The following is a 16,649-nucleotide window of genomic DNA, read 5'->3' as shown; positions in this document are numbered from 1 at the left end:
AATAGTTAACCTAGCAAGCTATCCACAGCTCTTCATTCATTACCAATAATATAACCTATCACTATAGTATTCTAAAACAACATCAGTCCCCATAGAATGTTGTTGTCACTGGAAACTAAAAGTTTCAACAAGTGAATCCTTCTTAAGTCTGTTTCCCTCCTCAGAGAGAGAGAGAGCAGAGGTGAGACACTCATACAAATCAGAATGGATGTAAAAGAGCAATATGCTTGTACCAAAGTGATGCATTTAAGTGTAGAAATAACCGCACGCCTCTATCTGCAAGGTGAAGGAAATGAGGGGAATCCAGACAAAATGGTTCAACCGGCTTTTTAAAGGCTAAATCTGCCAACGGGGGAATTTTTCGGTCGTTAAAAGTGACAATACGAATGCCAAAATGTGAAGTCACAGCGAAGAAGATAATTAAATGTATAACCCCTGTTCTGGTTGAGAAATGTAAATGTGAATTTAATTGTTCTGAATCTGCTTTGCCAAGCTGCTGTGCAGCATTCGTGGTGCGAGTGCGTCGCCTAGTGGCGAATAATGGGTAGTGCATCTTGTGACATTAGGGTTAACTAGTGGATGAGTTTAGTTCCCACACACGTCAAATGGTGAAATACTGCTGTACGGCTGTTTTATACATGTCGGATCCTTGGAGCAATACGTCCGTAAATGTTCTTTTGGTTGTCGTATGCAGATATCATAATTAACACTTATGGGAATATATATGCAATAATAGTTATTAAGATGTAATTTCATGTTAGCTTAGCTCATTCTTTTTCCTCGTGTAAGTTATGCTAGCGCTAGCTGCGTGTGTATATGCACGGGCTAATGTGTGTATATGAAAATGTGAAAGAAATATTTGGCTATTAAGTAATTGTATTTTTGTTTGTATTCCTTAATTTTACAAAAGAAAACAATGCTTGGAGTGAACTGTTCAATAAATCTCCATCTTAAGAAGACGTCAAACCAGCTTCATTCATTGCCTTGTTCGCTATCTGCCTAAGCATTGTTAGGACACAACTGCTAGGACAGAATAACCCCACTGGAATTTAAATTTAAATTCTAAAATACAAGATGGACCTGTGGAAAACAAAGTCAGCAGGGTTCTCAGATGTTTAAATTATGCATTTTGTCTCATTTCCACTGCATAGTTTGGCTCTACTTGACTCACTTTTTTCTCTATTTCATTTTTCATTTGGAAACCGCTAAATTCAATAAAACTTCCTCAACTGAGCAAAAAGGTTTAACCATTGACATATAATGGACCAACATAGGCACATAGGACATAGGCACATTCTAATTATTGCTAACTAAAATGCTAGTTAACATTAGTAATTACACTTAAACAGCTAATGTGAGTCGAAACTGCCTGCGAGCTTCTCCTGTACTATACGGTAATTCCTCTACTGTGCGACAGTAAGTCGCGTGGTTATGACACAATCGTTAGCCTATTTTTATAAAAACGTCTGCTACGGAGCCATAACGTGAGGTACAAGGTAATGGAGTCTTTTATACATTGTTGTGTTTCTTTAGAAATAAACAATGGACAAATAGAGCCTTTAAACTCTTCAGATGTAAAGTTGTTAGCATCAAAATGGCGCCATAGGAGCTACCAAGGGGGTAAGCTTCTCCTCGGACCGCGAACCTCCTATGGCGCCATTTTAATGCTACAAAGAAACACGACAATGTATAAAAGACTCCATTACCTTGTACCTCACGTTATGGCTCCGTAGGAGACGTTTTTGTAAAAATAGGCTAACGATTGTGTCATAACCACGCGACTTACTGTCGCATAGTAGAGGAATTACCGTATAGTACAGGAGAAGCGCACAGGCAGTTTCATCTCACATTAGCTGTTTAAGTGTAATTACTAATGTTAACTATCATTTTAGTGATCAATAATTAGCCTGTGTCCATGTTATCTCCTTACATATACCTACGCTCTCCGTCTCTGCAAGATTGGGAATGATTGAGATTTCTCTTGGCACAGCTACCAGAAGACTTACAACTTTCAGACACGTTGCTCACGTCACATTTACGTCGTCTCTCTCAGTTGGGAGGCTGTGCAGTAACACTCAGCGCTCACCGGAAAAGTGCTTCTAACGGCCTTCACTGGTCTCCGTCCAGAGCAACGGGATCTGTTGGTCCATTCTTATATACAGTCTATGGGTCTAGGTAGTTCATTTTCTGATTGATTCTACCACCACCACTCCAGTGGAGGGGCTAATGAGCTAGATTACGATACACACAGTAGCAGAAGAATACCAGCTTCACACAACGGCACGAATGAAGTAAAAGAAAAAAACAGGAGTGAGTCGGTTCATTGCCATATGGCACTCGAGTCTCCCGGTTCAGTTCGTCAACACTAGTTAACTCCTGTATGTCATGGCTGTAAAAATAAAATGGCATCTGTATATCTTTGCTAAGCGCAAGCTAGCACATAAGGGGAGGGTCATGCTTCTTTTCCATATCATTTTGGAGGGTCATAGAAGAATTATTACTGGCGAGGGGAGGGTCAAGTCTTTTTAGCCCAAAACTCTTCCGTTGGCCCCTTAAATAATTAATGAACAGTCCCTTACATGATGAGATTTATTTAATTTGTGCCCCCCAAAAAATAATGGCATGCCCGTCCGTGAATTTGTGTCTGGAGCCGGGTCTGCTTCTAAGTGGCCTTCACTGGTCTCCGTCCAGAGCAAAGGGATCTGTTGGTCTATTTTATATATGTCAATGGGAGCTATGCAGTCCGAGGAGAAGCTTACCCCCTTGGGTTTAACCGTTGCTGTTGGAAAGCCTGTCCACGCCCCCTGCAGGTGGACGGCGATACTGCAGTCTGATGTTGGTTGAGGGAGCAGCACTGAGCTTTGATGTCTGTTTAGAGAGGCAGTGGACTTTTTAGTTATTCCTTTTCTTCATTCTGTCTGGTTTGTGCGTTCGTGAGGAAAACGTGAGTATTGTACATGTGGAGTTTGTTGTGTGACCACATGCAGGTACAATATATATGTTAGTTTAACTGTATAGTTTAACTATTTAGATCGAAGTTATGGCAGGAGTTGTCATGTAGCCTAAGCCTTACTTTCCTTTCTCCACGGCACACTCGTTAAAATCTAATTAGCTAATTATCGCCGTTAATATGTGATAACGCCGGTTTATATCACAGTCTGTGTGTGTTTATACGTTAAATTTAACTTCTATAATATAATGTAGGATATATAAAGTGAATCTCAGTTGCTGTGCTCTGTATGCTATGTGCATTTAATCACCTCGTGATTTATTCAACACTCCATGTCTGTAGCCTATTTATAACGTTGGTAACACCTACAGCTAATATTTGTGCACTTTAAGTTTAAAGCTGCTGCTTTTGGTTCCGTCCGAGGAGCCGTCGGCCTTCATTTGGGCCGACCTGACATGTTCAGTCGGAGACAGGGCAGTCGGGACTCACCCAGAAATGGGGAGCGGATGAGCCTCTCAAAATCTAAATCATGGACGCATTCACACGTCACTCAAAGAGCACTTAGAGCATTTCAGATGGTAGAAAATGTGTTTGTGCACAAACAGGAAGCACAGCAGCCAATTGTGCATTGTGACTAAAAATCTAATGAGAAATTAGCTAACACAATGCCAGACTTAATAACAAAGTAAAAAAAAACGATTAGGCGATGCAGGAATGTGTATCAGTCGCATCTTGAACTGCAACAATGTTAGACATCAGTACAAGTTGTCGATACTAATGTCATTTTTCAACAGTTTGACGTAATTTCATCAATTGTTACACACAATAATAATCTTTTTTTTAAACAAGATGATCAAACAAGGGTCTAACATAATAAGTGGATTTAATAAGTCCCATTTGTATTGTGTTGGGTGAATAAATTCAGAACCAATCTCCTTTATCATGACATCTCAAATTATATATTTACTGTATTCCACATTCTCCTGCCTGCCTGCAGGTGTTGCTGAAACGGGAAAAAATGTTTTTTCTTCTTAATACACACAGGTTTAACAAAATATTAACAGTGAGTCCTCTGATCTGCAGAGACTTGGAACATTTGACTGTAAACTTGTGCCACAGTCCCATACAGACACGTTTATTGTGAATATCAGTAGCTGCTCGAGGGAAATATGCTTATGTGAGCCTTCCTGAAAGCAAAAACAGTCAATCTTCAAGATATATTACTGTATGTGTATCAAACAGGCCTCCTGTCTCGTATGTGTTCTAGTTTCACCACATGCGCATGTGAAGCTTTTTTTATAACTCATAAATCACACAAAAGAATTTGCCAGTTAAAACGTGGGATCGTTTTGAAATGATATGAACGTTTCAAAGAGGCCCAGTGGAGACATGGTATATAGACATTATTTGGTCTCTTTCATTTCTTGTCCCTTGTAAATAACAACATATTTTTTGCTGCAACCTGTTTGTTTTCTCTCTGTTGCCGGGCAAAAACCACTGTAAAGAAATCTGTTTAATCAGGACATTTTTTCATCTTACATCCATTAACTTGACATTTTAAGCAGTCATGAAACCTGACAAAACATCATTGAAGTTCACTTCAAGAAAAAGTACTTGTGTGTAGCCTTTTTGTCCACAGCAGCAATCGTGCACTCCTCTGCCCTCCCAGTGTGTATGTGTGTGTGTGTGTGTGTGTGTGTGTGTGTATATAAATGGAGAGTGTGAGCTTAAGAAGCGTGTTTACTGCTGTATTTGACTGCACAGTGTGGAGAGCAGCACTGAGGCAGAGGGGAAGAACTCATCTTTCTTTACCAATCTGTACAGCATTACTTTCTTTCAGTTCTTTTTTTTGCTGTTAGTCATTTTTTTAAATGTTTGTACAAGGCAATTTTTCGTTTCCATTTTCTATAAGAAAAAGAAAAAATGAGTGGAGATGAGATGAAATTTAGCTTTTGAAGAAAGAAAGTGAAAAACTAAATAAACGAGGAACAGTTGGGTTTTGGTAATTTTCTGTCTGGCATTTCTTAAGTGTGTGTGAACGAGAGAAAGTGAGACAGCAGATGGGGGTTAAATGAAGATAATATGAAAGAAGAGCCTTTCAACTACCAAACAGGTGATGTTATTTGTGCGACAGATCACACTGTATAAAATCAAAAGATAGAGTTAAATATGAATTTGAGTGTGAGGCTTCTTACTGGAGCTCTGCCATTTTTACTTTTGACTTAATCCATGTGACAATATGCCAAGTATGCTCCCTCACTTTGAATCTTACTTTAACCTAACCCGTCTTGTGAAATGCTACTCTTCATCATTTGTATTGTTTTCTACAGAAGCCCTGAGAGGCAAGTGAGAAAAAAAACTAAAATTCTGGTAATTTTCTACGTCTAATCTAAATCGTTTTCCTTCTTGTGTTTATAACTTAAGAACAGGTGGGGAAAAGTTTTGCCAGGATAATTTTTTATAACTTTACTTTTATCTGTGAAAACAGTAGTTTTGATACTCATTTTAGCCACAAGAGGCTGAAGTGCACCATTGTTTTCACCTGCTGAAAGATGAAAAGTAAGGAACTCCAAACGATTATCCTGGCAAATCCTTCTTTACCTGTTGCTTAATCAGCAGAGAAAACAAATCAGATCAGACTTAGAAATAGATCACCCACATTTTCTCACATCCATACATATTCCATAGTTTTAATTTGCATCAATATGAGACATATCACTACCTTTGAAAAGTTAGAATTAGTTTTGGCCTCAAAAGAAGATGAATGATATGATTCTAACTTCCAGTTAGTTGATGTCCCCACAGTGTTGCATGACACGGAAGAAATTTTTTTTTTTTTTTTTCAGTCCAAAAAAGTCCAAAGTGATCCTGGATAATTTTGCAGCAAAACGGTGCAATGTTGCTCTAAATATTGAGTCGGTGTGTTTTCTTTGGGCACTCCACAGTCTACTCAGTGGTTAGATTGAAGAGGTTTAAACTGTGATTTGTCAGTCCATAGTCCACAACACATGTCCTGTTAAAGTGCTCATATTATGCTCATTTTCAGGTTCATAATTGTATTTAGAGGTTGTATCAGAATAGGTTTCATTTTCAAAAAACACCATATATTTGTAGTACTGCAGATTGCTGCAGCTCCTCTTTTCACCCTGTGTGTTGAGCTCTCTGTTTTAGCTACAGAGTGAGGCATCTCACTTCTGTACTATCTTTGTTGGGAGTCGCACATGCACAGTAGCTTGGTAAGGACTACTAGCCAGTCAGAAGCAGAGTATGAGGGCGTGCCATGCTAGCAGCTAGGCGAGCATTATAACGTGTGTTACAAAGTGACACGCTTTGTTTGGAGCAGTTTGTGAACAGTGTTTTCTGTTGGAGATGGTAAGTCCCTTTGGGGTGGACTTTGGGCTTTTTCACTTTGTAAACCAATAACATGCACAAAAAAGATATATAACACTATAAAGAATAAGGAAAAAGCCAAACAGCATAATATGAGCACTTTAATTCCAGCTTGGTATATGGCTGCATTATTGTGAACTTGACACTGAAACAATAAGTTGTTCTTATTTAAATTTGCACACATTTTGATGCTAAGGTTCCATGTTTCTTTTACCGATGACTGCTGATTTCTTATTTTCTTATTCATCTGTTGCTCAGACATAGGTTTACACTGGGGGCGCTGGGCTAGCTATAAAAAAAAAATATGTGGAATATATCTTCAATGTTCATCAACATTTTGAACATGAGCAAAACAATTTGCTCAAACACATCTGAGGGAGTCAAGGGCTTTATACATTCATTGAAATACTGTACCCAGAGCCATATAGATAGTAATTATAATTATTAAGTAAAATGTATTTCTCTATCACTCTGATTGTACCTAATTATTGATGTCAACAGGCATATTTAAAGAGGTTATTTCCGCAAACAAAAAACACAAAGGGGAGGGAAGAGTAATGCCTTCATGTTGACTCTGCAGGGATAACATTAAATGAGAAAAGTTGCTCTACAGATGAATTAATATTAAAAAGCAACACAGAATGCCTGAGAGCCACGGCATTATATAATCCATTATATTGTTATATATTGAATTGTTACCTGCTGCATACATTTTGTGTTTCCCTTTATATTACTAAAGACATTTCCTCCATAAATGTTGGCATAAGAATTCACCAGAATGCAGGAAATGAGTTTGTAACGCTAAAAATGTCCTGGAGAAGGACCCACAGACCCCCGCATAAAATCTGTCCTCCCCAATGATCACGGTAAATTTGTGCACTTGTATGGATAACTGTTACCTTTGTATTTGACATGTGCGTTTAGGCCTGTTTTTTATATTTTATAAATTTCATGAATTATTAGGGCCCGAGCGCCGACAGCGGCGAAGGCCCTATTGAAACTGAAGGAATTATTTTCCCGGCAAATGAATTGGCTTTTTGAGGGGCTTAACATATTCAAAAACTCACCAAATTTGGCGGTCGCATCAAGTCTGGTGAAAATTTACGTATTTTAAGGGTTTCGGGAATAGGCGCGCAAAAATGGCTCGCTAGCGCCCCCTACAATGTTAAAAAAATTGAGCCCCTGCAGTGCGTTTAACGTAGACTCACGAAACTTGGTACACATATGTATCATGTCAAGATGTACAAAAAACGTCATTGAAGCCATACCCTAAGCCCAACAGGAAGTCCGCCATTTTGATTTCAATGTTCGAAAATAGTGCGATTTTGGCCATTTCCACATGTCGTACTTTAACGAACTCCTCCTAGAGATTTCATCCGATCAACTTCAAATTCGGTCTGTGCCATCTTAAGACATTAAAGATGAAAAGTTGTTAAAAGAAAAACTTTTCGTCATAAGGCGTGGCCGTGGCGGGGCGGCCATTTTGTGCGTTTCGCCGCCGAAACAGGAAGTGGGTGTAACTCGAGTGTACATTGTCCGATTGGCTCGAAACTTTTCAGGATTCATAAGAGTCCAACCCTGAGGACAAATAAAGGCCGATATTTACTTAAAGTCATAGCGCCCCCTAGTGGCAACAGGAAGTAGGCCTAAAAGTCAAGGTGCTATACTTTAACAAACTCCTCCTAGAGATTTCATCCGATGTACTTCAAACTTGGTCTGTATCATCCCAACACCTTAAGATGAAAAGTTATTAAAAGAAAAACTTTTCGTCTGACGGTGTGGGCGTGGCGTGGCGGCCATTTTGAGTGTTGAGCGATGAACAAATAAAGTGTTGTAACTTGAGTGTACGTTGTCGTATCTGCCCGAAAATTCTCACGATTGACAAGGGTCCAGGCCTGAGGACACCTACAGGCCATATTTGACTTTTGGTCATAGCGCCCCCCGCTGGCAACAGGAAATGCGCCTTATATGACAAACATCATCCGATTTACATGAAACTTAGAATGTGTGGTCTACATGTGATAATGAGCCGGCCCCTATAATATAACCATGCCCACTTACTCAGGCCACGCCCCCTTTCATAACATTTGTACCGTTTAAGGTAGAGTCTTGTGTGAGGTGTCATTGAACTCAGCAGAGAGTTGCTTCTTCATTGGTGATGGTTTGGCCCGCCCCCTATGCTTAAGCCACGCCCCCTTTCATAACATTTGAACCGTTTAAGGTAGGGTCTTGTGTGTGGTGTCATTGAACTCAGCAGAGAGTTGCTTCTTCATTGGTGATGTTTGGCCCGCCCCCTATGCTTAAGCCACACCCCCTTTCATAACATTTGAACGATTTAAGGTTGACCATTGTGTGAGGTATCAGTGAACTCAGCAGAGTTGCTTCTTCATTGGTGATGGTTGGGCCCGCCCCCTGTGGTTAAGCCACGCCCCCTTTGATAACATTTGAACGATTTAAGGTTGACCATTGTGTGAGGTATCAATGAACTCAGCAGAGTGTTCCTTCTTCATTGGTGATGTTTTGCCCCGCCCCCTATGCTTAAGCCACGCCCCCTTTCATAACATTTGAACCATTTAAGGTAGAGTCTTGTGTGAGGTGTCATTGAACTCAGCAGAGAGTTGCTTCTTCATTGGTGATGGTTTGGCCCGCCCCCTATGCTTAAGCCACGCCCCCTTTCATGAATGCTGATCCATCTAAGGTAGAGTCTTGTGTGAGGTATCATTGAACGCAGCAGGGAGTTCCCTTTTCATTGGTGACGATTTGCGGTGTCTGAGTGCCGCGCAAATGCACGGTCGCAAGGAGCGGCGACCGCCGGTGACCCCGACGCGCGCAGAGGAGCGAGGGCCCGTCCATCGCTGCTTGCAGCTTTAATTATAATTATTACTAATTTTGAATTAGTCTTCGATCTTTGAGCTGGTTCATGACAGTGCCCATGAAGTCTTATCTTCACAGTTCTGCAAGCTTAGCGCACACATTACAATCACATTTAAATTGAAAACTAATTTGCAGCGCTCCATGTGAGACAAAAAGTCTCCTCCTGTTGAGAAAACAATAATAATAAAGAAAAGATAATGTATCTGTCACAAAGTGTAGCCAGGCAGCTAGTGTTTTCTTATTTTTATTGTATATAGTGTGGTGTTTAGCTTTTTGTTTGTGTTTTTGCTTGCCTGCCACAGACACTGAAGACTCCTCCTAACACACCTGAGGCACATCTCCTAATCAGGGGAGATGCTGGATTGGCACGAGGACGCTCTCCAAAAACACCGGTAGCGCATCTCCTAATGAGGTGAGATAGGAGCTCCATATGTGTTCTGAGGCGGAGAACGAGAGGGAGATGTGGAAGAGACCACTTGAGGTGGTGCGGGGCTAGTGGGCGGTCAGGAACTTCGGAGGCACCATTGGGTGCTCAAGACGACGTGCAGTGGCTGGCTTTACGGCGGAGCCGGACCGAAGACAGGACCTGAGGTGGTGCTGGTCTAGATGGTGGTCGAGACCTGCGTTCGACACTTGCGGAGACGCCCTTTGGGGGTTCAGGACGGCGTGCAGTGAGACGTGTGATGGACATCGGAGCTGGACGAAGGATAAAGGGGCAGGCTGTCAGACGGCGAGGAGTAGGCCTACGCCTGGCCAACGGTAGGCTGCACCGACCAGGAAGAGTCAGCAGGATAACACCAGTGCCACTGTCCCCCGTCCCCGCTTGACAGGGTAAAGACTGCAGTCCCTCTAAAATAAACCGACTGTTTTAAAGCTGTTCTTAACTGACATATTACCGTTTATGATCTGGATATTTCCGTACTGTACACTTCATTTTCATGGGAGGCTGTTTGAACAAACAATGTAATTATAATTGTAATTTCATAGGAAATTTAGATTCTAACACACTTGCATTTTGTCCCCAAAAGAAAGCTGAGTCCTCACAATGTGACTGTAAACAAATGTATGTCCCCAACAGGAATAATCCACATTTGATGTTCTGTTGGATGTCACTTATGGAGCAACTTCCTCACAACACAGACCTCAGCTGCTCAGTCGGAGTTCATCCACCGCTCACATCTTTAACACATCACACATGAAAATAACGACAATAGTGGGTGTAGAAAAAGGATGGATGTTTTTAGATGTTTACAATTAGCTGATCTTTTGAGTATACTGTAATGTTTATCAGTTAAGATGGACTCCTAAGCTGCACCAATTCTTAATTATGTGTGGTTTCCTTTATTTTGTCAGATCTTTGAGCTGGTTCATGACAGTGACCATGAGGTCTTATCTTCACAGTTCTGCAAGCTTAGCGTACAACATTCAAATCACATTTAAATTCAAAGCAAATTTGCAGCGCTCCATTTAAGAGAGACAAAAAGTCTCCTGTTGAGAAAAGCTTGAACTGAACACATCAAATGATATGCAACCTTACTAATGCCTCTTTAAAGCTGTTTTAAATGCACAAACAGTTTCCAGCAAAGTGCAGTAAAATATTAAATATGTTTTAGTGTTTAAATGTCATGTGTTCTGACTCCATCCATCTTTTTACAGTCAGTTTTTCATATGAGTTCATTTCTTTTTGCATGCAGTATCTCAAACTATATTTGCTCTCCATGTACAAAACTAAATATCATCGATTTGTAAAGAGGACTTTCTACAACCTAAAAGCATCAAAGACCATTCAAACATATAGACAGTCCTCTCAGAAATCTGACTGGACACAATCAAGGTTTGTGATAGGAGACTCATCAACATGTGAACTTTTTGATGAACTCAGAGCTTCTCCTGTTTTGGCTGTTAGACACCGAGGTGTTTAAACATTCAATAAACATGCACAACTTGTGAAACACGAGTGTGTTTAATTATTTTTAAGACAGTTTTCATACAGTAACTTTGTATATATGACAGGTTATACATCCAATTTAAATACAGATGACATGGGCAATAATATAATGTATTCCAACATTTAAATTCTTGTTATTCATTTAAACATTTTGATACAGATCCAGTTTAACAATGACACAATTGTAAGGGTCCATGTTTATGCAGCTAGTGTTTATTTCTCTTAAACACTTGTTGCACAGTAGAAAATCTACAGCTCAATTTGAGATTGTCGAGAAACGTCATTGTTAACAAATAAATCCACATTCACATTCATCTTGATTACAGATCATTTGCAGTACTTAAAATGGTGCATCCTACATTTTACATGTTTTGTTAACTGTATGTAAAACGTGAAAGTGTTTACTTCGGAACAAGAGCACAATTCAACTTGGAAACATAATTCTCTGTACTCTTCACTTTATAGACCACCTCACATGGACTCTTCGTAGTTGGCCTCTCTATCTTTACGACTTTAAAGACCTCATAGGGAGGAATCAGCACTTCTGCTTCGTTCAGATATTTAGAATAGCGAGAGATATCTGCTCCCATGCAGGTGAAAATCTCAAAGCATGACTTTTCTCCGAACATTTTATCGGCGTAACCACCCTGTGAGGCTGAGGTGAAACGGCCAAAGCGAATCTCTTTGTTTTCAACATCTTGGCTAAAGTACTCGTTGACTCTACGGTAGACAGTGGGACATTCCTTTCCCTCAGAGGCTCTTAACTTTTGAATGGCAGTAGTCAGGAGAAAGTGAAGTGCGTGATACCTGAATGTGGTCTTGTACTGAGGTCCCTGGGTTTGAACTGCATCGTTGAAATCACGAAACACGCTGTCGTCAGTGTAAGTACGAACAGCTACAATCTGTTTTTTTTTCAGTACTTCGGTAAACCATCTCCAAAATGGTATGTGTACATCGCTCACTGATTTGTCCCAGATATCTCTGAACGCTTTGTCGGCTTCCTTCTCATTCTGCAGGTATTCTTTTTTTACCTTCTCCTTCATTGCTTGTTGGCACCCATTGTACATGTCATCAACAGAGTTTTGGGCCATGTCCAGTGGAAGCACACTGTCTTTCCCAGCTACAGCACCAGATCGACCGGTCTTCTTCAAAGAAATAATAGACATTTTGAGAACAATTAATCTTGTTTTCTGGTCATCTTACAGATGTTAGTGCACAGCAGTTACAATGAAGCAACCCTACCATTGCAATTCCTGGAGAGACTCCATAAGTGAGAAGCACTGCTGCCAAAACGACCATCATTGCCATCTTCCACCAAAGCAGAAACCTGGAGACACAGCTGTTAGATAAAATAATCTCTGGCAACTTGTTGAGTCGAGCAGAAAGACCGTCAATGGAACAACATGGTCTGGGTACAGTACACTTATATAAGAAGCAATTAAGGAAGTTAAAAAGTGGGTGTGAGATACAGTAAAACTGGTTATTAGTGTCCTTTAATAAGGAAGAGGTGGTTGTTGAAGATAGACATGACCAAAAATGGTAAAGTAATGGCTTCACAACTCTGTGACGAAAGAGAGCCAAAAAGTCTCCTCCTGTTGAGAACAGCTGCCTTGAACTGGAACAAAACATAATATTAATAATGTTTTATTTTGTGAAGATGAAAGTAGGCTAGGATCTCTCAAAAAGCAGCTTCCAAAACAGTTTCCAGTGAAGTGCAGGTAAACACTGAACAAGTATTCAGATCTTTTACAGCAGTAAAAGCAGGGACGTCGTTAGGCCTATTTTAGGGGTGCTGAAGCTCCCCTAAAATGTTCCTAAGCCCCCCTAAATAATAATAAGAACAACAATATTTCTTTACAGTGCACTCTGTATCTGACTAGGGTGAATAAATCTTCCTTCACCATTCATCTGTGTGTGTCAGTGTGTAGTGTGTATGTTTTAATTCCATTTTACAACTGTCAGCTAGTCGAAATTAGAGGCTCAACGAGCGCCCACGTGCACGGTAACGGTATGTGGACGAGCGAGGTAGAGAGTTAGCTATAAAGAGAGCCAAGCGGCATTAAAACAAAGCAACTGTATCAAGCATCTCATTATCACTAACCGTATCCCCATTCATATTTAGACGCAGCAAATGATGTATATCCAGCTACAAAATAGCCGAAAAGTCGGAAGTACAAAGAGTAGCTGTGCTATCAGGATGATGCACTGCGAACTGGCAGCTTTCACACACACACACACACACACACACACACACACGCACACGCACACACACACACACACACACACACACACACACACACAGAGTTGTGTTTCTTTTCATCTCTTTAGAGGACATAACATTGACTTACATTCATTTACTGGAACCTTACTTAGCTAACCCTAACCATAACTGCTACTTGCTAGTCCTAACACACACACACACACACACACACACACACACACACACACACACACACACACACACACACACACACACTCACTTGATGAGTTGATGGGTGTCACTTATGAAGCCACTTCCTGATCACACAGACCTCGGCTGCTCAGTCTGAGTTTATCTGCTGGCTTCCTCCTCCACTGCTCACATCTTAATCACATCACACATGAAAATAACATGTTCTCTGTCTTTAGTTCTTTAGAGGGAAAACAGCAGGTGTAGAAAAGAGATGGACGCTTTTGGAATGTTTAAAATGAGCTGGTCTTTTGAGTATATTGTCATTTTCACCATTACAGTAAGATGGACATTTGGTCTCCTAAACTGCACCTTGCTACGTGGACTGTGATGAGCTTCCTCTATGTGTTGTCTCATGGTGAGTTGCCCACACCATGAGACAACACTTCATAACAAAAGCCTTATATTTAATTTAGTTACTTATTCCGGGGCGGCCTCTAGCTCACCCAGTGAGAGCGTGCGCCCCATGTAGGCTGAGTCCTTTGCAGCGGCGCAGGTTGGAGTCCGGCCTGCTGCCCTTTGCTGCGTGTCATCCCCCGTCTCTCGCCCCCTTTCCTGTTTATCCACTGTCAATGTCTAATAAAGGGAAAAGCCCCAAATATAAAAAAATAAATACAAAAAAACATTATTCAAATGTTAAATCTTCCTGGCGGTTTTCTGTTTTCCAGATATGTTTTATGGTCGATCTGGATTCGTTTAAAGGAAGGGCCTTAGATTAAGCTTCCAAACATGCCGAGTTTACTGTAACTTCAAATATTTAGTTGTATGTCAGTGTTATTTGAGGGAGGTCCAGTGGTGAAGATAATTTACTTCAGTAAAAATAACAATGCCACACTGTAAACGTATATGTTGGTTCCCAAACTTCAGGACTTCTGTCACCTTAAAACAAAACAATATGTACATGCGATCCCTTATCAGCTTAATGTGGTATGTGTCAACCAAGTGATTTTCTCTTCTAGGATTGGTACATTTAAAGTAAATATTAGAGGCTTGAAAAGCTGAGTGAACTGTACCCCTCGACCTCCTGCATCTATACAGAGTGACTGAACACACACACACACACACACACACACACACACACACACACACACACACAGACCTCGGACTAAATGAGTGTCCTTTGAACTGTGTTCTTCAAGCTTTATATTTAAAAATCCAAATTTTAAACAGTTCTAATACTAATAATATAATAATAAGACCTCTGTCTTCACAGAATGGGAAAGCAGAGAAAAATGTCTTTGCCAATCACGAGTTGATGTTATTACAAGGACTACAAGGCTGGGAACTTTCTTAAACAACTGGCTATTTAAGTCAGCAGCATTACCTAACTCATTAGCAGACTCATTACTAGTCAAGTTAAAAAGCATGTATACTGAAGAAAAATATAAACAGTTTTGTTTCAAATAAAAAATCTAGGACTGTTTCAATGCACACGAAAGGCTTATTTGTCGTTAATCTAGTGCACAAATGTTTAAAATCTGTGTTAGTGAGAACCTTTGCCAGGATAATCCATCAGGTGTGGCATATCAAGATTGTGGCATTTCAAGATTGCTGATTAAACACCATATTATTACACAGGTGTGCTGGTCACAACAAAAGGCCACTCTGAAATATGCAGTTTTATCACTCAACACAATACCACAGACGTCCCAAGTTTTGAGGGAGTATGCCACTGGCGTGCTGACTATAGGAATGTCCACTAGAGGTGTTGCCTGTGAATTGAATTTTCTTTTCACTGCCAAAAGCTCTCTGTTGTTTTCCTGCAGAGACACTGAACATGTCCTGTTGCTACCAGATATCACACAGATCCACAACATGTGAGTGGAGTCAGGAGTCAAACAGCTACACTGAGTCTGACGTCTCTCTCATCTTCAGCAGCTAAACACTGACCAAAGGGAGACGGCTTACTAATGAAATTCATTTTAGAGGTTATACTCTCCAGCAGTTGGCTTTGTAGCTACTATAGCTTACTCCAGTCTTAAGAGCTGGTAAAGTGCATTTAGTAAAGTGTTTGAATAAAGATTAAGCAACAGATGTGTTAAGTGCGCTGCTTAATTCTCACACCTGTTGCAAGAAATGCTGACTCATAATAGGCCATCTTCCTCCCTGCATGTGATTGTTTTCAAACTGTGATAATATTTCACTGGTCCCTCATATTGTGAACATTGTAGTCCTGTTTCAACCTGTGCCAACAAAGCTAATAGCTAATACATTTAGCCCTCGCTAGCTCTGCCACCACAATAACTGTAACATGTTGCTAACTGTTTGTTTCCTGTGTTAAGGGTCTACGTAAACGTGAGTTGCTGCGGGAGGTTTTACCCATCATCGTTGAAAACCTGCGATTCCAGAGACTGTTCACTGAATACCAGGACCGGGGGGCTGTTTCACAAAAGCAGAATTTATAAATCCAGGATAACCGATAAAGCGAGGCTTGACCTAGTCTAATCTGTGCAGCCTGGCTTGGTGCGTTTCATGAAGGCCAAGCCAGGCTGAGGAGGAGCGACTAGGTCGAGCCAGGATGAAGTAATTCAGATAGATGCGCGCTCTCAGCTTTCCTTAACAGACCACAATGTCGATAACAGATTTACTGATGCTAAAATGGAGAATACGCATTGTACATACTTTATACAGAGTGGGCAGCAGCTTCTTATGGAAGTATGATAACGTGAAACACATTATTTGTTTAAAAAAAAAGAAAAGAAACACGGCCACTGTAATAAATATATACATTAACTGACCACTGCTCTGAATTGAAACCGTCATAATCATTCCATTCAAGAATTAGGCTACTAATCATTAGCACAAATTAACAGTTGTACTCTTTGCCTTAAAAGTAAGCAGAAGATAATGTTCCTCAGGAAATTTACCATCAAGATCAACTTTCTACAACACTAGGACATGATGCGTAAATATATCTTTCACTCTGTTCCTCCCTCTCTCTCATGGTTTTACATATAAATTACCTAAGTCATTAACTTCCACTGCTCACTTTTAATGCAAAGTGTACAACAGTTTGTTTTTGCAAATGACAGTGACTG

At 40.4% G+C, this 16,649-nt stretch overlaps 2 protein-coding genes and 1 long non-coding RNA gene across 3 annotated transcripts in view; 1 reads left to right on the top strand and 2 right to left on the bottom strand.

Moving 5' to 3' along the window:
- Nucleotides 1-5,915: 5,915 nt before the first annotated feature.
- The window catches only part of LOC116054402, a 16,013-nt gene continuing 5,279 nt past the window's right edge, over nt 5,916-16,649 (bottom strand). Inside the window, exon 3 of the long non-coding RNA XR_004106057.1 lies at nt 5,916-5,927. This is a non-coding gene — a long non-coding RNA (uncharacterized LOC116054402). The remainder of the gene's footprint in view (nt 5,928-16,649) is intronic.
- Nucleotides 11,266-12,568, bottom strand: LOC116054399 (GPI-linked NAD(P)(+)--arginine ADP-ribosyltransferase 1-like). The gene is made up of 2 exons (XM_035997024.1): nt 12,405-12,568; nt 11,266-12,307 (listed from the first exon to the last, which is right to left on the bottom strand). Exons 1-2 carry the CDS (start codon nt 12,468-12,470, stop codon nt 11,564-11,566), a joined length of 810 nt encoding a protein of 269 aa, XP_035852917.1. The 5' UTR covers nt 12,471-12,568; the 3' UTR covers nt 11,266-11,563.
- The window catches only part of LOC116054394 (interleukin-6 receptor subunit beta), a 23,876-nt gene continuing 22,483 nt past the window's right edge, over nt 15,257-16,649 (top strand). Inside the window, exon 1 of the mRNA XM_031305928.2 lies at nt 15,257-15,486. Within this exon, the coding sequence (XP_031161788.1) occupies nt 15,389-15,486 (98 nt within the window). The 5' untranslated portion in view covers nt 15,257-15,388. The remainder of the gene's footprint in view (nt 15,487-16,649) is intronic.

Source organism: Sander lucioperca, chromosome 2 (genome assembly GCF_008315115.2).
Source record: "Sander lucioperca isolate FBNREF2018 chromosome 2, SLUC_FBN_1.2, whole genome shotgun sequence".
NCBI lineage: Eukaryota > Metazoa > Chordata > Actinopteri > Perciformes > Percidae > Sander > Sander lucioperca.
Note: the sequence above shows the minus strand (reverse complement) of the source record. Positions and strands in the feature narration are given on the sequence as shown.

Excerpts from the sequence above, each read along its gene's own strand:
- LOC116054399 (XM_035997024.1), bottom strand. The coding sequence starts at position 12,470 with ATGGCAATGATGGTCGTTTTGGCAGCAGTGCTTCTCACTTATGGAGTC. Across the intron at positions 12,308-12,404 it reads TCTCTCCAGGAATTGCAATG|AAGACCGGTCGATCTGGTGC; the intron begins GTAGGGTTGCTT and ends ATTTCTTTGAAG.